Source organism: Ambystoma mexicanum, chromosome 6p, assembly GCF_040938575.1.
Source record: "Ambystoma mexicanum isolate Mex_15411 chromosome 6p, UKY_AmexF1_1, whole genome shotgun sequence".
Lineage (NCBI taxonomy): Eukaryota > Metazoa > Chordata > Amphibia > Caudata > Ambystomatidae > Ambystoma > Ambystoma mexicanum.
The window spans coordinates 37,500,031-37,523,636 of NC_090935.1; the positions used below are offsets into that span (position 1 = coordinate 37,500,031).

Below are 23,606 nucleotides of genomic sequence, written 5' to 3' on the forward strand. Positions count from 1 at the left end.
CCACCAGACTGCACACATTCACCTGATCTCTCCATGCCACCACACCTAAGGTTAGGATGCAGCTGCCATCAAGCAATCGCATCAGCTGCTCACATATTGAGTGCACCCAAGCACCATATGCCACCCTACTCTCTCGACTGCCCTGGACTACGGTCCCCAATGGTGTTCAACCCACGAGTGCTTTGAGAGCATACCAATGATGTATAGAGCACTATATGAATGCCAAATAACATAACATAACATGACATAATAACTGCACTGTTGAGCGCAAGGCGGCTCCCCTCTTCTTAGGGACGAACTCTAAAGTTAGGGAACAACTCCAAAGAATTGCCTAATGCTATAATTGTGTTAACGCCACCCTCTCTTTTTAGGTTGCCGCTGCGTTTTACCACTGTACTTCATTAGGAAACGTAATGTTTATATATTGTATAGTATAAGGATGTTGTGTGATAACTGTTTTTACATTGCTAAAGTTTACTTGTGTCTATTGGTCCAGCAGACAATACATGTATAGATATTTTTCATATACACTTGTCTAAGAGTAATTTGTGGTTTGTTGCTGTGTGTGCTCATTGTGGGCTTCCGATCACTCTCACCCCTCCCGAGACTTAGTCTTGACCGCCTGCCAAGCTACCTAGATTGGTCTGGCTTGTCCAGAAGGTTCCCCCATTTCACTAAACCGAGGGTGGCCTCCTAAACTTCTGCCCACCAGGTCAGTGTTAAGAAATCCCTCTTGACAGACTCCACCATAGTTTTCAAACTTGTTTAGAGCATGTTGGGCCCATATTTGCGTCAAGCATTTTTCTTGTTGAGCTGTGCCACCTGAGTAATGGGGAGCAACCACATAAAATCAGATGTGTGAAATAGAAGTTCTAAATTGTTGCCCGTTGATACAGTATGTTTACCGCCTCCAGCCATTGGGTGGAGCTCAGAGATTTCAAGGTTGGCCTTACAGCTGTGATTGCAGCGAGAAAATAATCGTCAAAGCAAACGTTGAATTTACCTGCATAAACCTGGAAGTGTGGGCAAGGAAGGAATCGGTCACCAGTGAGGCAAAGGCAGTCAGAGGTACCAGTAGAAATGAACATGCCATAAGGCAAATGAATGCTCCATTAATAGGTTTGTACGATCGGTTCATGGCAGCCAAGAAAAGGCCAGTAGGCCAAAGAAGGGTCCATTTATACGTTTGTGGCCACAGATGTGCGGAAGACCAGAAGAATCTAGAAATTCAAACAAGGGTCCATTTAAAGTCTTGTAGACACAGATGAGAAGAAGGCCAGAAGAATCCAGAAATCCGAAGTACTGGCCATTTCTAGTCTTGTAGGCACAGCTGTGCGGAAGACCCGAAGAAGCCAGACATCCAAACACGGGTCCATTGATAGTCTTGTAGGCACAGATGTGTAGAAACCCACAGGAAGCCAGAGAGCTAAAGAAGGGTCCACTTATAGTCTTGTAGGCACAGATGTGCGGGAGACCAGAAGAATCCAGAAATCCAAAAAAGGCCCATTTATAGTCTGGTAGGCACAGATGAGCAGAACAGGACAATAAGCCAGAAAGCCAGAGAAGGGTCTATTTATAGTATTGTAGTAACAGATGTGTGGAAGACCAGAATAAGCCAGAAATCCAAAGAAGGGACCATTTATAGTTTTGTGGACACAGATGTGGGGAAGGAAAGAATAAGCCAAAAATCCAAAGGAGGGTCCATTTATAGTCTTGAAGGCACAGATACGCGGAAGACCAGGATAAGCCAGAAAGCAAAATAGTGGTCCATTTATAGTACTGTAGGCACCAGTATGCAGAAGACCAGAAAAAGCAGACTACCAGAGAAGGTGTGTTTACATTATTGTAGGCACTGGTGCATGAAAGAGCAGAAGGAGCCAGAAAGACAAAAAAAGAGCCAAGTATAGACTTTTAGGAAAGGAAGTGCGGTAGACCACAAGAAACCAGAAAGCCAAAGATGGTGTCCATTTATAGGCTTGTAGGCACAGATGTACGGTAAACCAGAAGAAGCCAGACATCCAGAGAAGGCTCCCTTTAAAATCTTTTAGGCACTCGTGCATCGTAGACCAGAACAAGCCAGAAATCCAAGAGAACGGCCATTTCTGAAATTGTAGGCACAGATGTGCGGAAGTCCAGAAGAATCCAGTAATCCAAAGGAGGGGCCATTTATAGTCTTGTAGTCACAGATGTGCGGATGACCATAAAAAAATCGAATACGGGACGATGTGAGCTTATAGCATTGTAGGCATAGATGTGGAGAAGACCAGAATAAGCCAGAAAGCCAACGATGCATCCATTTATGGTCTTTTAGGCACTGGTGCATGGTAGACCAGAATAAGCCAGAAAGCCAAAAAAGGGTCAATGTATTGTCTTGTAGGCACTGATGTGCGGAAGACCAGAAGAAGCCAGACATCCAAAGAAGGGTCCATTTATAGTCTTGTAGGCACAGATGTGCAGAAAACCAGAATAAACCAGAAATCCAAAGAAGGGTCCATTTATTGTCTTGTAGGCACAGATGTGCAGAAAACCAGAATAAGCCAGAAATCCAAAGAAGGGTCCATTTATAGTCTTATAGACACAGATGCGTGGAAGACAAGAATAAGCCAGAAATCCACAGAAGGGTCCATTAATAGTCTTGTAGACACTGATGAGCAGAAGGAAAGAATAAGCCAGAAATCCAAAGAAGGGTCCATTTATAGTCTTATAGACACAGATGCGCGGAAGATAAGAATAAGCCAGAAATCCACAGAAGGGTCCATTAATAGTCTTGTAGACACTGATGAGCAGAAGGAAAGAATAAGCCAGAAATCCAAAGAAGGGTCCATTTATAGTACTGTAGGCACCTGTGTGCAGAAGACCAGAAAAAGCAGAATACCAGACAAGGTGTGTTTACATTATTGTAGGCACTGGTGCATGAAAGACCAGAAGGAGCCAGAAAGACAAAAAAAGAGCCCAGTATAGACTTTTAGGAAAGGAAGTGCGGTGGACCACAAGAAACCAGAAAGCCAAAGATGGTGTCCATTTATAGGCTTGTAGGCACAGATGTACGGTAAACCAGAAGAAGCCAGACATCCAAAGAAGGCTCCCTTTAAAATCTTTTAGGCACTCGTGCATGGTAGACCAGAACAAGCCAGAAAGGCCATTTATAGTCTTGTAGGCACAGATGTGCGGAAGTCGAGAAGAATCCAGCAATCCAAAGGAGGGGCCATTTATAGTCTTGTAGTCACAGATGTACGGACGACCACAAAAAACCAGAATGCCAGACAAGGTGCGCTTATAGTATTGTAGGCATAGATGTGCAGAAGACCAGAATAATCCAGAAAGCCAAAGAAGCATACATTTATAGTCTTTTAGGCACTGGTGCATGGTAGACCAGAATAAGCCAGAAAGCCAAAAAAGGGTCAATGTACAGTCATGTAGGCCCTGATGTGCGGAAGACAAGAAGAAGACAGACATCCAAAGAAGGGTCCATTTATAGTCTTTTAGGCACAGATGTGCAGAAAACAAGAATAAGCCAGAAATCCAAAGAAGGGACCATTTATAGTCTTGTAGACAAAGATACGCAGAAGGACAGAATAAGCCAGAAATCCAAAGAAGGGTCCATTTATAGTCTTGTAGACACCGATGCGCGGAAGGCCAGAATAAGCCAGAAATCCAAAGAAGGGACCATTTGTAGTCTTGTAGACACAGATGCGCGGAAGGCCAGAAATCCAAAGAAGGGTCCATTTATAGTGTTGTAGGCAAAGATGTGCGAAAGAACAGAATAAGCCAGAAATCCAAAGAAGGGTCCATGTATCGGCTTGTAGACACAGATGTGCAGAAGACTAGAAGAAGCCACATCCAAAAAAAGAGCCCATTTACATTCTTGTAGGAACAGATGTGCGGAACACCAGAATAAGCCAGAAATCCAAAGATGGGTCCATTTAGAGTATTGTAGGCACCAGTGTGCAGAGGACCAGAAAAAGGCAGAATACCAGAGAAGGTGGTGTTTATATTATTGTAGTCACTGGTGCATGATAAACCAGAATAAGCCAGAAAGTCAAAAAAGCATTCAAGTATAGACTTGTAGGAAAGGAAGTGCGGTAGACCAGAAGAAACCAGAAAGCCCAAGATGGGGTCCATTTATAGGCTTGTAGGCACAGCTGTGCAGTAGACCAGAAGAATCCAGACATCCAAAGAAGGGTCCATTTATAGTCTTGTAGGCACAGATGTGCGGTAGACCAGAAAAAGACAGAAATCCAAAGATGGGTCTATTTGTATTCTTGTAGGCACAGATGTGCCGTAGACCAGAATAAGCCAAAAATCCATAGAAGGGTCCATTTGTATTCTTGTAGGCATAGATGTACGGCAGACCAGAAGAAGCCAGAAATCCAAAGAAGGGTCTATTTATAGTATTGTAGGCAGAGATTTGCGGTAGACCAGAAGAGGCCAGACATCCAAAGAAGGGTCTATTTATAGTATTTTAGGCACAGATGTGTGGAAGACCAGAAGACGCCAGACCTCCAAAGAAGGGTCTATTTATAGTATTGTAGACACAGATGTGCGATAGACCAGAAGAAGCCAGACATCCAAAGAAGGGTCCATGTGTAGGCTTGTAGACACAGTTGTGCAGAAGACCAGAAGAAGCCAGACATCCAAAGAAGGGTCAATTTATAGTCTTGTAGGCACAGATGTGCAGAAGACCAGAATAAGCCACAAATCCCCAAAGAAGGGTCAATTTATAGTATTGTAGGCACCAGTGTGCAGAAGACCAGAAAAAGCCAGAGAAGGTGGTGTTTATAGTATTGTAGGCACTGGTGCATGAGAGACCATAAGGAGCCAGAAAGACAAAAAAGGAGCCAAGTATAGACCTGTAGGCAGGGCCATCCTGTAGACCACAAGAAACCAAAAAGTCAAAGATGGGGTCCATTTATAGGCTTGTAGGCACAGATATGCGGTAGACCAGAAGAATCCAGACATCCAAAGAAGGGTCCATTTATACTCTTGTAGGCACAGATGTGCAGTAGACCAGAAAAAGCCAGAAATCCAAAGGTGGCTCCATTTATAGTCTTGTAGGCACAGATGTGCGGTAAACCAGAATAAGCCTGAAATCCATAGAAGGTCCATTTGTATTCTTGTAGGCAAAAATGTGCGGCAGACCAGAAGAAGCCAAAAATCCAAAGAAGGGTCCAATTATAACCCTGTAGTCACAGATGTGCAGTGGACCAGAAGAAGCCAGACATCAAAAGAAGAGTCCATTTATAGTCTTATAGGCACAGATGTGCGGTAGACCAGAAGAAGCCAGACATCCAAAGAAGGGTCCATTTATAGTCTTGTAGGCACAGATGTGCAAAAGACCAGAAGAAGCCTAACATTCAAAGAAGGGTCAATTTATAGTCTTGTAGGCACCAGTACGCAGAAGACCGGAAGAAGCCAGACATTCAAATAAGGGTCTATTTATAGTATTGTAGGCACAGATGTACGGTAGACCAGAAGAAGCCAGACTTCCAAAGACGGGTCAATTTATAGTCTTGTAGGCACAGATTGCAAAAGACCAGAAGAAGCCAGACATCCAAAGAAGGGTCCATTTTTAGTCTTGTAGGCACAGATGTGCAAAAGCCCAGAAGAAGCTAGACATCCAAAGAAGGGTCTATTTATATTATTGTAGGCACAGATGTGCTGTAGACCAAAAGAAGCCAGACATCCAAAGAAGGGTCCATTTTTAGTCTTGTAGCCACCAGTGTGCAGAAGGCCAGAAAAATCAGCAAAGCATAGAAAGATCCATTTGTGGTTGTGTAGGCAATGGTGCTTAGAAGACGCCAATGACGGCTCTTGTGCATGGTGGGCCAATAGAAGACATCAAGCCAAAGACGGCTCTTGTGTATGGTGGGCCAATAGAAGACAGCAAGCCAATAAGGGTCCATTTATAGTCTTGTAGGTACCAGTGCATGATTGACCAGAAGAAACCAGCAGCCATAAAAGTATCCATTTGTAGACACTGGTTTGTGGTAGATCAGAAGAAACCAGTAAGCCAAAGAAGTTTCCATTTATACCCTTGAAGGCACCGGTTGAAGGTAGACAAGAAGAAGCCAGCAAGCCATAGAAGACGCCCATTAGGCACTGGTGCATGGCAGATCAGAAATAGCTAGAAAGCCAAAAAACTCTCCATTTATAGACTTGTACTCATTACATTTTTGTAACCAAGCTTTCCTAGAGAGGACATAGGAAACAGGGAACCTGAAAATTGGCAAATGACCCGTAATAATAATGCTGACCCTCTTACCCCAGGAGTTGATGGGGTGTCCACATGGACAGCTTAGTAGTCAAAAGGAATGCCATGAACTGAGATGGGCAAGAGCCTGAAGTGAGCCGGGGTCAATTAATGGAGGCAGATCAGGCAAGTGGTCCATTGAGGAATGATAATTGCGATGGCATGGTATGTGAAATGTGGAGTTCAGGATCAGATCGGAAAGGGATTGCAGGGTGGGCAGGACATGTGTGAAGGGGGACTATGGTAGTGAGAGTGAGATCACAGACTCTGAGTGGATGTGTCTGCTGCATGTAATGGACAGGAGAAGGGAGGAACTGAATTATGCAGGGGCCCACCTGGCCATTGACTTGTAAAGACAGGCCTACCACAGTCTATTAATGCTCCCTATCCTTATGCAGTGCAATCTCTCCGGAACATGGCTAAATGACCTTGGCTCAACCATGACTATTGGGAACGTTGACTCCAACGGAGTGTTCCGTGGATCCTACCTGACGGCCGTAGCTTCAACGAACACAACCATCATTGAGTCCCCTCTGATTGGCTGCCAACAGAAAGGAAGTGAACCAACGTTTGGGATGCTAATTAAATGGAACTTTACAGGTGATTATTTATCTAGCTAGTTTTATAGCCACCTCTACCATGTGGAAACTCTTTGTTCGCATTCCTTTCTCCTTCCTTTCTAGAGCTGTACTTTTCAACCAGCCAAGTCATAAAATTCAAACAGAATTTCCAAAATAATTCTGAAAAGATCACGACTACAATGAATTATTTTGTGTTAATTACACATGCATGTGCTTTCTAGACATTGTAAGAACTTGACTGGGTTTTACTGGTCACTGCACAACGGGCTCAGCCCTCTCTACAGTGATACCTCCTTGGGTTCTGCCTAAAGTCTTCTCCCCACCTTACATAATTACGCTTAACTGTGCACAATGCTTCATTCCGTCTCTCAGTTTTAAATTCCAAATGCTGTTGTCAAGAATGTCTCCTTTTGGCCACGCCGCAGCACTTTTAGGAGCCCAGTAATAGAACAGAAAGTGCCTGGCCAGACCAAGGCACTTTAGATGCTTCAAATATCTTCCCATGGTATGGGATAAGAGGTTCCAGGGAGTTCCCCTGGAGGATGTAGGCGTCTGCCCCCCTCCCTATGTGCACCTGGCTAGAGGGGTGGATAGTTTGCTAAGGGTGGTCGTCCTAGGGGACTACCTGGCAGGCTCATTTCCAGTGCTTCTTGTAATGGGAAGAGAGTGCTGAACTCCAATGATGGTGCTTGTGGTAAGATTACCACCATTGCTTCCTGATCTGTGAGAGAGAATGTCCACCAGATCCACTTGGTTAAAAGAGCTTGTCCAACACAGCTACGTGATCTGGGAGGGAGGATGTCCACCACAGCTACATGGTTAAGGGAGGATGTCCAACACAGCTACACGATCATGCAGAAAACAAGTCTACCACATTACTAGAGTTCACAGAGGGCTTACCCGCCACATATCCATGGTTCAGAAGGAGTGTATCCAATACATAGGCTTGCTTCAGAGAACTTGCATCCAGCGTCATTATGTTCACAGCTCCATGGTTCTGAGAGACATGCCCACCACATCACCATCATTCATAGAGAGTATATGCACCACGCCTCATGGCCCACACATCATGTCCACTGCATCTCCATAGTCCATTGGACCATGCCTGCCACTTTCCAATAGTTCACAGAAAGGATGTCCTCCACTCCTCTATAGTTTAGAGAGAGCCTGTCCCCACATCTGCATGCTTCACAGCGAGCTTGCACACAGCATCTCCATGGATCTGAGAGAGGGTGTCCACCATATTCCCATGGTTCAGAGAGGGGGTATCCACCATGTCTTCATGGATCTGAGAGGGGTTGTCCCCCATATTCCCATGGTTCAGAGAGAGGGTGTCCATCATATCCCCAAGAATCTGAGAGAGGGTGTCCCCCATATCCTCATGGTTCAGGGAGAGGGTGTCCACCATTTTCCCATGGTTCAGAGAGAGGGTGCCCACCATATCCCCATGGTTCAGAGAGACGGTGTCCACCATATCTCCATGGTTCAGAGAGAGGGTGTCCACCATATTCCTTTGGTTCAGAGAGAGGGTGTCCACCATATCTCCATGGATTTGCGAGAGGGTTCCCACCATATTCCCATGGTTCAGAGAGAGGGTGTCCACCATATCTCCATGGAACTACGAGAGGGTGCCCACCATATTCCGATGGTTCAGAGAGAGGGTGTCCACCATATCCCCATGGTTCAGAGAGAGGGTGTCCACCATATCCCCATGGATCTGAGAGAGGGTGTCCACCATTTTCCCATGGTTCAGATAGAGAGGGGGTCCACCATATTCCCATGGATCTGAGAGAGGGTGTCCACCATATTCCCATGGTTCAGAGAGAGGGTGTCCACCATATCCCCATGGATCTGAGAGAGGGTGTCCACCATATCCCCATGGTTCAGGTAGAGGGTGTCCACCATATTCCCATGGTTCAGAGAGAGGGTGTCCAGAATATCCCCATGGTTCAGAGAGAGGGTGTCCACCATACCTCCATGGTTCAGAGATAGGGTGTCCACCATATTCCTATGGTTCAGAGAGAGGGTGTCCACCATATCTCCATGGATTTGCGAGAGGGTTCCCACCATATTCCCATGGTTCAGAGAGAGGGTGTCCACCATGGTTCAGAGAGAGGGTGTCCACCATATCTCCATGGACATGAGAGAGGGTGCCCGCCATATTCCCATGGTTCAGAGAGAGGGTGTGCCCCATATTTCCATGGTTCAGAGAGAGGGTGTCCACCATATCTCCATGTATCTGAGAGAGGGTGTCCACCATATCCCCATGGTTCAGAGAGAGGGTGTTCACCATATCCCCATGGACCTGACAGAGAGTGTCCACCATATTCCCATCATTCAGAGAGAGGGTGTCCCCCATATGCCCATTGTTCAGAGAGAGGGTGTTCACCATACCCCCATGGACCTGACAGAGGGTGTCCACCATATTCCCATCATTCAGAGAGAGGGTGTCCCCCATATTCCCATGGTTCAGAGAGAGGTTGTACACCATATCCCCATGGTTCAGAGAGAGGGTGTACACCATATCCCCATGGAAATGAGAGAGGGTGTCCACCATATTCCCATGGTTCAGAGAGAGGGTGTACACCATATCCCCATGGTTCAGAGAGAGGGTGGTCACCATATCCCCATGGTACAGAGAGAGGGTGTCCACCATATTCCCATGGTTCAGACAGAGGGTTACCCCATATTCCCATGGTTCAGAGAGAGCGTGCCCACCATATTCCCATGGATCTGATAGAGGGTGTCCACCATATCCCCATGGTTCAGAGAGAGGGTGTCCACCATATTCCCATGGTTCAGAGAGAGGCTGTCCACCATATTCCCATGATTCAGAGAAAGGGTGTACACCATATACCCATGGTTCACAGAGAGGGTGTACACCATATCCCCATGGAAATGAGAGTGTGTCCACCATATTCCCAGGGTTCAGAGAGAGGGTGTACACCCTATCACCACGGAAAAGAGAGAGGTTTTCCACCATATCCCCATGGTTCAGAGAGAAAGTGTCCACCATATTCCCATGGTTCAGAGCGAGGGTGTACATCATATCCACATGGAAATGAGAGAGGCTGTCCACCATAATCCCATGGTCAGAGAAAAGGTGTACACCATATCCCCATGGTTCAGAGAGAGGGTGCACACCATATTCCCATGGTTCAGAGAGAGGGTGTCCACCATATCCCCATGGTTCCGAGAGAGGGTGTCCATCATTTTCTCATGGTTCCGAGAGAGGGTGTTCACCATTTCCCCATGGACCTGACAGCGGGTGTCCACCCTATTCCCATGGTTCAGAGAGACGGTGTCCCCCATATTCCCATGATTCAGAGAGAGGGTGTCCGCCATATTCCCATGGTTCAGAGAGAGGGTGTCCACCATATTCCTATGGTTCAGAGAGAGGGTGTCCACGATATTCCCATGGTTCAGAGATGGGTGCCCACCATATTCCCATGGTTCAGATAGAGAGGGGATCCACCATATTCCCATGGATCTGAGAGAGAGTGTCCCACCATTTTCCCATGGTTCAAATAGAGAGAGGGTCCACCACAGTCCCATGGATCCGAGAGAGGGTGTCCACCATATTCCCATGGTTCAGAGAGAGGGTGTCCACCATATCCCCATGGTTCAGAGAGTGGATGTACACCATATCTCCATGGTTCAGAGACAGAGTGTACACCATATCCCCATGGTTCAGAGAGAGGGTGTCCACCATATCTCAATGGATCTGAGAGAGGGTGCCCACCATATTCCCATGGTTCAGATAGAGAGGGGTCCGCCATATTCCCATGGATCTGAGAGAGGTTGTCCACCATATTCCCATTGTTCAGAGAGAGGGTGTCCACCACATCTCCATCGATCTGAGAGAGGGTGCTCACCATATTCCCATGGTTCATATAGAGAGGGGTCCGCCATATTCCCATGGATCTGAGAGAGGTTGTCCACCATATTCCCATCGTTCAGAGAGAGGGTGTCCAGCACATCTCCATCGATCTGAGAGAGGGTGCTCACCATATTCCCATGGTTCAGAGAGAGGGTGTCCACCATATCTCCATGTATCTGAGAGATGGCACCCACCATATTCCCATGGTTCAGAGAGAGGGTATTCCACCATATCCCCAAGAACCTGAGAGAGGGTCTCCACCATACCCACATCGATCTGAGAGAAGGTGTCCACCATTTTCCCATGGTTCAGATAGAGAGGGGTCCGCCATATTCCCATGGATCTGAGAGAGGTTGTCCACCATATTCCCATTGTTCAGAGAGAGGGTGTCCACCATATCCCCATGGATCTGAGAGAGGATGTCCACCATTTTCCCATGGTTCAGAGAGAGGGTGTCCACCATAGCTCCATGTATCTGAGAGATGGTACCCACCATATTTGCATGGTTCAGAGAGAGGGTATTCCACCATATCCCCAAGAACCTGAGAGAGGATGTCCACCATATCTCCATGGATCTCAGAGAGGGTGTCCACCATATCCCCATGGTTCAGAGAGAGGGTGTGCATCATATCCCCAAGAATCTGAGAGAGGGTGTCCCCTATATCCCCATGGTTCATGGAGAGGGTGTCCACCATATTCCCGTGGTACAGAGAAAGGGAGTCCACCGTATTCCCATGGTTCAGAGAGAGGGTGCCCACCATATTCCCATGGTTCAGATAGAGAGGGGATCCTCCATATTCCCATGGATCTGAGAGAGGGTGTCCACCATTTTCCCATGGTTCAAATAGAGCGAGGGTCCACCACATTCCCATGGATCCGAGAGAGGGTGTCCACCATATTCCCATGGTTCAGAGAGAGGGTGTCCACCATATCTCCATGGTTCGGAGACAGAGTGTACACCATATCCCCATGGTTCAGAGAGAGGGTGTCCACCATATCTCCATGGATCTGAGAGAGGGTGCCCACCATATCCCCATGGTTCAGAGAGAGAGTGTACACCATTTCCCCATGGTTCAGAGAGAGGGTGTCCACCATATCTCCATGGATCTGAGAGAGGGTGCCCACCATATTCCCATGGTTCAGAGAGAGGGTCTCCACCATACCCACATCGATCTGAGAGAAGGTGTCCACCATTTTCCCATGGTTCAGATAGAGAGGGGTCCGCGATATTCCCATGGATCTGAAAGAGGTTGTCCACCATATTCCCATCGTTCAGAGAGAGGGTGTCCACCACATCTCCATCGATCTGAGAGAGGGTGCTCACCATATTCCCATGGTTCAGAGAGAAGGTGTCCACCATTTCTCCATGTATCTGAGAGATGGTACCCACCATATTCCCATGGTTCAGAGAGAGGGTATTCCACCATATCCCCAAGAACCTGAGAGAGGATGTCCATCATATCTCCATGGGTCTCAGAGAGGGTGTCCACCATATCCCGATGGTTCAGAGAGAGGGTGTCCATCATATCCCCAAGAATCTGAGAGAGGGTGTCCCCCGTATCCCCATGGTTCAGGGAGAGGGTGTTCACCATATTCCCATGGTTCAGAGAGAGGGTGCCCACCATATCCCCATGGTTCAGAGAGAGGGTGTCCACCATATCTCCATGGTTCAGAGAGAGGGTGTCCACCATATTCATATGGTTAAGAGAGAGGGTATCCACCATATCCCCATGGATTTGTGAGAGGGTTCCCACCATATTCCCATGGTTCAGAGAGAGGGTGTCCACCATATCTCCATGGAACTGCGAGAGGGTGCCCACCATATTCCCATGGTTCAGAGAGAGGGTGTCCACCATATCCCCATGGATCTGAGAGAGGGTGTCCACCATTTTCCGATGGTTCAGATAGAGAGGGGGTCCACCATATTCCCATGGATCTGAGAGAGGGTGTCCACCATATTCCCATGGTTCAGAGAGTGGGTGTCCACCATATCCCCATGTATCTGAGAGAGGGTGTCCACCATATCCCCATGGTTCAGGGAGAGGGTGTCCACCATATTCCCATGGTTCAGAGAGAGGGTGTCCAGAATATCCCCATGGTTCAGAGCGAGGGTGTCCACCATATCCCCATGGTTCAGGGAGAGGGTGTCCACCATATTCCCATGGTTCAGAGAGAGGGTGTCCAGAATATCCCCATGGTTCAGAGAGAGGGTGTCCACCATATCTCCATGGTTCAGAGAGAGGGTGTCCACCATATCTCCATGGATTTGCGAGAGGGTTCACACCATATTCCCATGGTTCAGAGAGAGGGTGTCCACCATATCTCCATGGAACTGCGAGAGGGTGCCCACCATATTCCCATGTTTCAGAGAGAGGGTGTCCACCATATCTCCATGGATATCGGAGAGGGTGCACGCCATATTCCAATGGTTCAGAGAGAGGGTGTCCACCATATCTCCATGGATATGAGAGAAGGTGCCCGCCATATTCCCATGGTTCAGAGAGAGGGTGTGCCCCATATTCCCATGGTTCAGAGAGAGGGTATTCCACCATATCCCCAAAAACCTGAAAGAGTGTGTCCACCATATCTCCATAGATCTCAGAGAGGGTGTCCACCATATCCCCATGGACCTGACAGAGGGTGTCCACCATATTCCCATTGTACAGAGAGAGGGTGTCCCCCATATTCCCATGATTCAGAGAGAGGGTGTACACCATATCCCCATGGTTCAGAGAGAGGGTGTACACCATATCCCCATGGAAATGAGAGAGGGTGGTCACCATATCCCCATGGTACAGAGAGAGGGTGTCCACCATATTCCCATGGTTCAGAGAGAGGGTGTACACTATATCCCCATGGTTCAGAGAGAGGGTGGTCAGCATATCCCCATGGTACAGAGAGAGGGTGTCCACCATATTCCCATGGTTCAGACAGAGGGTCTACCCCATATTCCCATGGTTCAGAGAGAGGGTGCCCGCCATATTCCCATGGATCTGAGAGGGGGTGTCCAACATATCCCCATGGTTCAGAGAGAGGGTGTCCACCATATTCCCATGGTTCAGAGAGAGGCTGTCCACCATATTCCCATGGTTCAGAGAAAGGGTGTACACCATATCCCCATGGTTCACAGAGAGGGTGTACACCATATCCCCATGGAAATGAGAGGTGTCCACCATATTCCCATGGTTCAGAGAGAGGGTGTACACCATATCCCGATGGTTCAGAGAGAGGGTATCCCCATGGTTCAGAGAGAGTGTGTCCACCATATTCCCATGGTTCAGAGAGAGGGTGTCCATCATATCCCCAAGAATCTGAGAGAGGGTGTCCACTATATCCCCATGGTTCAGGGAGAGGGTGTCCACCATATTCCCGTGGTTCAGAGAGAGGGAGTCCACCATATTCCCATGGTTCAGAGAGAGGGTGCCCACCATATTCCCATGGTTCAGATAGAGAGGGGATCCTCCATATTCCCATGGATCTGAGAGAGGGTGTCCACCATTTTCCCATGGTTCAAATAGAGCGAGGGTCCACCACATTCCCATGGATCCGAGAGAGGGTGTCCACCATATTCCCATGGTTCAGAGAGAGGGTGTCCACCATATCCACATGGTTCAGAGAGTGGGTGTCCACCATATCTCCATGGTTCAGAGACAGAGTGTACACCATATCCCCATGGTTCAGAGAGAGGGTATCCACCATATCTCCATGGATCTGAGAGAGGGTGCCCACCATATTCCCATGGTTCAGAGAGAGGGTCTCCACCATACCCACATCGATCTGAGAGAAGGTGTCCACGATTTTCCCATGGTTCAGATAGAGAGGGGTCCGCCATATTCCCATGGATCTGAGAGAGGTTGTCCACCATAATCCCATTGTTCAGAGAGAGGGTGTCCACCACATCTCCATCGATCTGAAAGAGGTTGCTCACCATATTCCCATGGTTCAGAGAGAGGGTGTCCACCATATTGCCATGTATCTGAGAGATGGTACCCACCATATTCCCATGATTCAGAGAGAGGGTTTTCCACCATATCCCCAAGAACCTGAGAGAGGATGTCCACCATATCTCCATGGATCTCAGAGAGGGTGTCCACCATTTCCCCATCGACCTGACATAGGGTGTCCCCCATATTCCCATTATTCAGAGAGAGGGTGTTCACCATATCCCCATGGTTCAGAGAGAGGGTGTTCACCATATCCCCATGGAAATGAGAGAGGTTGTCCACCATAATCCCATGGTTCAGAGAAAGGGTGGTCCACCATATTCCCATGTATCTGAGAGAGGGTGTCAAACATATCTCCATGTATCAGAAAGAGGGAGTCCACCATATCCCCATGGATCTGAGAGAGGGTGTCCACCATTTTCCAATGGTTCAGAGAGAGGGTGTCCACCATTTTCCCATGGTTCAGAGAAAGAGTACCCACCATATCCCCATGGTTCAAATAGAGAGGGGGTCCACCATATTCCCATGGATCTGAGAGAGGGTGTCCACCATTTTCCCATGGTTCAAATAGAAAGAGGGTCCACCACATTCCCATGGATCCGAGAGAGGGTGTCCACCATATTCCCATGGTTCAGAGAGAGGGTGTACACCATATCTCCATGGATCTGAGAGAGGCTGCCCACCATATTCCCATGGTTCAGAGAGAGGGTCTCCACCATACCAACATCGATCTGAGAGAGGGTGTCCACCATTTCCCATGGTTTAGATGGAGAGGAGTTCGCCATATTCCCATGGATCTGAGAGAGGTTGTCCACCATATTTCCATGGTTCAGAGAGAGGGTGTTCACCACATCTCCATCGATCTGAGAGAGGGTGCTCACCATATTCCCATGGTTCAGAGAGAGGGTGTTCACCATATCTCCATGTTTCTAAGAGATGGTACCCACCATATTCCCATAGTTCAGAGAGAGGGTATTCCACCATATCCCCAAGAACCTGAGAGAGGATGTCCACCACATTTCAATGGATCTCAGAGAGGGTGTCCACCATATCCCCATGGTTCAGAGAGAGGGTGTCCACCATATTCCCATGGTTCAGAGAGAGGGTGTACACCATATCCCCGTGGTTCAGAGAGAGGGTGTACACCATATTTACATGGTTCAGAGAGAGGGTGTCCACAATATCAGCAAGAATTTGAGAGAGGGTGCCCACCATATCCCCATGGTTCAGAGAGAGAGTGTCTACCATATTCCCATGGACCTGAGAGAGGGTGTCCACCATATCCTCATGGATCTGAGAGAGGGTGTCCAACATATCTCCATGATTCAGAGAGAGGGTGTCCGCCATATTCCCATGGTTCAGAGAGAGGGTGTCCACCATATTCCCATGGTTCAGAGAGAGGGCGTCCACGATATTCCCATGGTTCAGAGAGAGGGTGTCCACCATATTCCCATGGTTCAGAGAGAGGGTGTTCACCATATCCCCATGGACCTGACAGCGGGTGTCCACCCTATTCCCATGGTTCAGAGAGAGGTTGTCCCCCATATTCCCATGATTCAGAGAGATGGTGTCCGCCATATTCCCATTGTTCAGAGAGAGGGTGTCCACCATATTCCCATGGTTCAGAGAGAGGGTGTCCACGATATTCCCATGGTTTAGAGATGGGTGTCCGCCATATTCCCATGGTTCAGAGAGAGGGAGTCCACCATATTGCCATGGTTCAGAAAGAGGGTGCCCACCATATTTCCATGGTTCAGATAGTGAGGGGATCCACCATATTCCCATGGATCTGAGAGAGGGTGTCCACCATTTTCCCATGGTTTAAATAGGAAGAGCGTCCACCACATTCCCATGGATCCGAGAGAGGGTGTCCACCATATTCCCATGGTTCAGAGAGAGGGTGTCCACCATATCCCCATGGTTCAGAGAGTGGGTGTCCACCATATCTCCATGGTTCAGAGACAGAGTGTACACCATATCCCCATGGTTCAGAGAGAGGGTGTCCACCCTATCTCCATGGATCTGAGAGAGGGTGCCCACCATATTCCCATGGTTCAGAGAGAGGGTCTCCACCATACCCACATCGATCTGAGAGAAGGTGTCCACCATTTTCTCATGGTTCAGATAGAGAGGGGTCCGCCATATTCCCATGGATCTGAGAGAGGTTGTCCACCATATTCCCATTGTTCAGAGAGAGGGTGTCCACCACATCTCCATCGATCTGAGAGCAGGTGCTCACCATATTCCCATGGTTCAGAGAGAGGGTGTCCACCATATCGCCATGTATCTGAGAGATGGTACCCACCATATTCCCATGGTTCAGAGAGAGGGTATTCCACCATATCCCCTAGAACCTGAGAGAGGATGTCCACCATATCTCCATGGATCTCAGAGAGGGTGTCCACCATATGCCCATCGAACTGACAGAGGGTGTCCGCCATATTCCCATTATTCAGAGAGAGGGTGTCCACCATATCCTCATGGTTCAGAGAGAGGGTGTTCATCATATCCCCATGGAAATGAGAGAGGTTGTCCACCCTAATCCCATGGTTCAGAGAAAGGGGGTCCACCATATTCCCATGGATCTGAGAGAGGGCCTCCAACATATCTCCATGTATCAGAAAGAGGGGGTCCACCATATCCCCATGGATCTGAGAGAGGGTGTCAACCGTTTTCCCATGGTTCAGAGAGAGGGTGTTCACCATATCACCATCGACCTGACAGAGGGTGTCCCCCATATTCCCATTATTCAGAGAGAGGGTGTTTACCATATCCCCATGGTTCAGAGAGAGGGTGTTCACCATATCCCCATGGAAATGAGAGAGGTTGTCCACCATATTCCCATGGTTCAGAGAAAGGGGGTCCACCATATTCCCATGTATCTGAGAGAGGGCGTCCAACATATCTCCATGTATCAGAAAGAGGGAGTCCACCATATCCCCATGGATCTGAGAGAGGGTGTCCACCATTTTCCAATGGTTCAGAGAGAGGGTGTCCACCATATTCCCATGGTGGTTCAGAGCGAGGGGGGTCCATCATAACCCCATGGTTCTTAGAGAGGGTGCCCACCATATCCCCATGGTTCAGATAGAGAGGGGGTCCACCATATTCCCATGGATCTGAGAGAGGGTGTCCACCATTTTCCCATGGTTCAAATAGAAAGAGGGTCCACCACATTCCCATGGATCCGAGAGAGGGTGTCCACCATATTCCCATGGTTCAGAGAGAGGGTGTGCACCATATCTCCATGGATCTGAGAGAGGGTGCCCACCATATTCCCATGGTTCAGAGAGAGGGTCTCCACCATACCAACATCGATCTGAGAGAGGGTGTCCACCATTTCCCATGGTTTAGATAGAGAGGAGTTTGCCATATTCCCATGGATCTGAGAGAGGTTGTCCACCATATTTCCATGCTTCAGAGAGAGGGTGGACACCATATCCCCATGGAAAATAGAGAGGTTGTCCACCATATCCCGATGGTTCAGAGAGAGGGTATCCCCATGGTTTAGAGAGAGTGTGTCCACCATATTCCCATGGTTCAGAGAGAGAGTGTACACCCTATCCCCATGGAAAAGAGAGAGGTTGTCCACCATATCCCCATGGTTCAGAGAGAAGGTGTCCACCATATTCCCATGGTTCAGAGCGAGGGTGTACATCATATCCACATGGAAATGAGAGAGGGTGTAAGCCATATTCCCATGGTTCAGAGAGAGGGTGTACACCATATATCCATGGTTCAGAGAGAGGGTGTACACCATAGCCCCATGGAAATGAGAGAGGCTGTCCACCATAAACCCATGGTCAGAGAGAGGGTGTACACCATATCCCCATGGTTCAGAGAGAGGGTGTACACCATATTCCCATGGTTCAGAGAGAGGGTGTCCACAATATCACCAAAAATTTGAGAGAGGGTGCCCACCATATCCCCATGGTTCAGAGAGAGAGTGTCCACCATATTCCCATGGACCTGAGAGAGGGTGTCCACCATATCCTCATGGATCTGAGAGAGGGTGTCCAACATATCTCCATGTATCAGAAAGAGGGAGTCCACCATATCCCCATGGATCTGAAAGAGGGTGTCCACCATTTTCCCATGGTTCCGAGAGAGGCTGTTCAGCATATCCCCATGGACCTGACAGCGGGTGTCCACCCTATTCCCATGGGTCAGAGAGAGGGTGTCCCCCATATTCCCATGATTCAGACAGAGGGTGTCCGCCATATTCCCATGGTTCAGAGAGAGGGTGTCCACCATATTCCCATGGTTCAGAGAGAGGGTGTCCACGATATTCCCATGGTTCAGAGATGGGTGTCAGCCATATTCCCATGGTTCAGAGAGAGGGAGTCCACCATATTCCCATGGTTCAGAGAGAGGGTGCACAGCATATTCCCATGGTTCAGATAGAGAGGGGATCCACCATATTCCCATGGATCTGAGAGAGGGTGTCCACCATATTCCCATGGTTCAGAGAGAGGGTGTCCACGATATTCCTATGGTTCAGAGATGGGTGTCAGCCATATTCCCATGGTTCAGAGAGAGGGAGTCCACCATATTCCCATGGTTCAGAGAGAGGGTGCACAGCATATTCCCATGGTTCAGATAGAGAGGGGATCCACCATATTCCCATGGATCTGAGAGAGGGTGTCCACCATTTTCCCATGGTTCAAATAGAGAGAGGGTCCACCACATTCCCATGGATCCGAGAGAGGGTGGCCATCATATTCCCATGGTTCAGAGAGAGGGTGTCCACCATATCCCCATGGTTCAGAGAGAGGGTGTACACCATATTCCCATGGTTCAGAGAGAGGGTGTCCACAATATCACCAAAAATTTGAGAGAGGGTGCCCACCATATCCCCATGGTTCAGAGAGAGAGTGTCCCCCATATTCCCATGGACCTGAGAGAGGGTGTCCACCATATCCTCATGGATCTGAGAGAGGGTGTCCAACATATATCCATGTATCAGAAAGAGGGAGTCCACCATATCCCCATGGATCTGAAAGAGGGTGTCCACCATTTTCCCATGGTTCCGAGAGAGGGTGTTCAACATATCCCCATGGACCTGACAGCGGGTGTCCACCCTATTCCCATGGGTCAGAGAGAGGGTGTCCCCCATATTCCCATGATTCAGAGAGAGGGTGTCCGCCATATTCCCATGGTTCAGAGAGAGGGTGTCCACCATATTCCCATGGTTCAGAGAGAGGGTGTTCACCATATCCCCCTGGAAATGAGAGAGGTTGTAAACCATAGTACCATGGTTCAGAGAAAGGGGGTCCACCATAATCCCATTGTTCAGAGAGAGGGTTTACACCATATCTCCATGGTTCAGAGAGAGGGTGTCCACCATATCCCCATGGTTCAGGGAGAGGGTGTACACCATATCTCCATGGTTCAGAGAGAGGGTGTACACCATATCCCCATGGAAATGAGAGAGGTTGTCCACCATAATCCCATGGTTCACATGGTTCAGAGAAAGGGGGTCCACCATATTCCCATGGTTCAGAGAGAAGGTGTAAACCATATTCCCATGGTTCAGAGCGAGGGTGTACATCATATCCACATGGAAATGAGAGAGGGTGTCTGCCATATTCCCATGGTTCAGAGAAAGGGTGTCCACCATATTCCCGGGGTTCAGAGAGAGGGTGTCCACGATATTCCCATGGTTCAGAGATGGGTGTCCGCCATATTCCCATGGTTCAGAGAGAGGGAGTCCACCATATTCCCATGGTTCAGAGAGAGGGTGCCCACCATATTCCCATGGTTCAGATAGTGAGGGGATCCACCATATTCCCATGGATCTGAGAGAGGGTGTCCACCATTTTCCCATGGTTCAAATAGAGAGAGGGTCCACCACATTCCCATGGATCCGAGAGAGGGTGTCCACCATATTCCCATGGTTAAGAGAGAGGGTGTCCACCATATCCCCATGGTTCAGAGAGTGGGTGTCCACCATATCTCCATGGTTCAGAGAGAGGGTGTCCACCATATTCCCATGGTTCAGAGAGAGGGTGTCCACCATATCTCCATGGATCTGAGAGAGGGTGCCCACCATATTCCCATGGTTCAGAGAGAGGGTCTCCACCATACCCACATCGATCTGAGAGAAGGTGTCCACCATTTTCCCATGGTTCAGATAGAGATGGGTCCGCCATATTCCCATGGATCTGAGAGAGGTTGTCCACCATATTCCCATTGTTCAGAGAGAGGGTGTCCACCACATCTCCATCGATCTGAGAGAGGGTGCTCACCATATTCCCATGGTTCAGAGAGAGGGTGTCCACCATATCTCCATGTATCTGAGAGATGGTGCTCACCATATTCCCATGGTTCAGAGAGAGGGTATTCCACCATATCCCCAAGAACCTGAGAGAGGATGTCCACCATATCTCAATGGATCTCAGAGAGAGTGTCCACCATATCCACATGCTTCAGAGAGAGGGTGTTCACCATATCCCCATCGAACTGACAGAGGGTGTCCCCCATATTCCCATTATTCAGAGAATAAGGGTATCCACCATATCCCCATGGTTCAAAGAGAGGGTGTTCGCCATATCCCCATGTATCTGAGAGATGGTACCCACCATATTCCCATGGTTCAGAGAGAGGGTATTCCACCATATCCCCAAGAACCTCAGAGAGGATGTCCACCATATCTCCATGGATCTCAGAGAGGGTGTCCACCATATCCCCATGGTTCAGAGAGAGGGTGTTCACCATATCCCCATCGACCTGACAGAGGGTGTCCCCCATATTCCCATTATTCAGAGAGAGGGTGTCCACCATATCCCCATGGTTCAGAGAGAGGGTGTTCACCATATCCCCATGGAAATGAGAGAGGTTGTAAACCATAGTACCATGGTTCAGAGAGTGGGGGTCCACCATAATCCCATTGTTCAGAGAGAGGGTGTACACCATATCTCCATGGTTCAGAGAGAGGGTGTCCACCATATCCCCATGGTTCAGGGAGAGGGTGTACACCATATCCCCATGGAAATGAGAGAGGTTGTCCACCATAATCCCATAGTTCAGAGAAAGGGGGTCCACCATATCCCCATTGTAATGAGAGAAGGTGTCCACCATGTTCCCATGGTTCAGATAGAGAGTGGTCCGCCATATTCCCATGGATCTGAGAGAGGTTGTCCACCATATTCCCATTGTTCAGAGAGAGGGTGTCCACCACATCTCCATCGATCTGAGAGAGGGTGCTCACCATATTCCCATGGTTCAGAGAGAGGGTGTCCACCATATCTCCATGTATCTGAGAGATGGTACCCACCATATTCCCATGGTTCAGAGTGAGGGTATTCCACCATATCCCCACGAACCTCAGAGAGGATGTCCACCATATCTCCATGGATCTCAGAGAGGGTGTCCACCATATCCCCATGGTTCAGAGAGAGGGTGTTCACCATATCTCCATCGAACTGACAGAGGGTGTCCCTCATATGCCCATTATTCAGAGAGAGGGTGTCCACTATATCCCCATGGTTCAGAGAGAGGGTGTCCACCATATCCCCATGGTTCAGAGAGTGGGGGTCCACCATAATCCCATTGTTCAGAGAGAGGGTGTACACCATATCACCATGGTTCAGAGAGAGGGTGTCCACCATATCCCCATGGTTCAGAGAGGGGGTGTACACCATATCCCCATGGAAATGAGAGAGGTTGTCAACCATAGTGCCATGGTTCAGAGAAAGTGGGTCCGCCATATTCCCATGGTTCAGAGAGAGGGTGTCCACCATATCCCCATGGTTCAGAGAGTGGGGGTCCACCATAATCCCATTGTTCAGAGAGAGGGTGTACACCATATCTCCATGGTTCAGAGAGAGGGTGTCCACCATATCCCCATGGTTCAGGGAGAGGGTGTACACCATATCCCCATGGAAATGAGAGAGGTTGTCCACCATAATCCCATAGTTCAGAGAAAGGGGGTCCACCATATCCCCATCATTGTAATGAGAGAGGGTGTCCACCATAATCCCATGGTTCAGAGAGAGGGTGTCCACCATATCTCCATGGTTCAGAGAGAGGGTGTACACCATATCCCCATGGAAATGAGAGAGGTTGTCCACCATAATCCCATGGTTCTTATGTTTCAGAGAAAGGGGGTCCACCATATTCCCATGGTTCAGAGAGAGGTTGTCCACCATATCCCCATGGTTCAGAGAGAAGGTGTAAACCATATTCCCATGGTTCAGAGCGAGGGTGTACATCATATCCACATGGAAATGAGAGAGGGTGTCTGCCATATTCCCATGGTTCAGAGAGAGGGTGTCCACCATATTCCCGGGGTTCAGAGAGAGGGTGTCCACGATATTCCCATGGTTCAGAGATGGGTGTCCGCCATATTCCCATGGTTCAGAGAGAGGGAGTCCACCATATTCCCATGGTTCAGAGAGAGGGTGCCCACCATATTCCCATGGTTCAGATAGTGAGGGGATCCACCATATTCCCATGGATCTGAGAGAGGGTGTCCACCATTTTCCCATGGTTCAAATAGAGAGAGGGTCCACCACATTCCCATGGATCTGAGAGAGGGTGTCCACCATATTCCCATGGTTAAGAGAGAGGGTGTCCACCATATCCCCATGGTTCAGAGAGTGGGTGTCCACCATATCTCCATGGTTCAGAGAGAGGGTGTCCGCCATATTCCCATGGTTCAGAGAGAGGGTGTCCACCATATCTCCATGGATCTGAGAGAGGGTGCCCACCATATTCCCATGGTTCAGAGAGAGGGTCTCCACCATACCCACATCGATCTGAGAGAAGGTGTCCACCATTTTCCCATGGTTCAGATAGAGAGGGGTCCGCCATATTCCCATGGATCTGAGAGAGGTTGTCCACCATATTCCCATTGTTCAGAGAGAGGGTGTCCACCACATCTCCATCGATCTGAGAGAGGGTGCTCACCATATTCCCATGGTTCAGAGAGAGGGTGTCCACCATATCTC

At 48.7% G+C, this 23,606-nt stretch overlaps 1 protein-coding gene across 1 annotated transcript in view; it reads left to right on the forward strand.

Annotated features, from left to right (window-relative positions):
* LOC138510868 (avidin-like) overlaps positions 1 to 23,606 on the forward strand; it is a 364,525-nt gene that overhangs the window by 173,805 nt on the left and 167,114 nt on the right. The window contains exon 2 of the mRNA XM_069626528.1: positions 6,649 to 6,850. Coding sequence (XP_069482629.1) covers positions 6,649 to 6,850 — 202 coding nt within the window. The remainder of the gene's footprint in view (positions 1 to 6,648; positions 6,851 to 23,606) is intronic.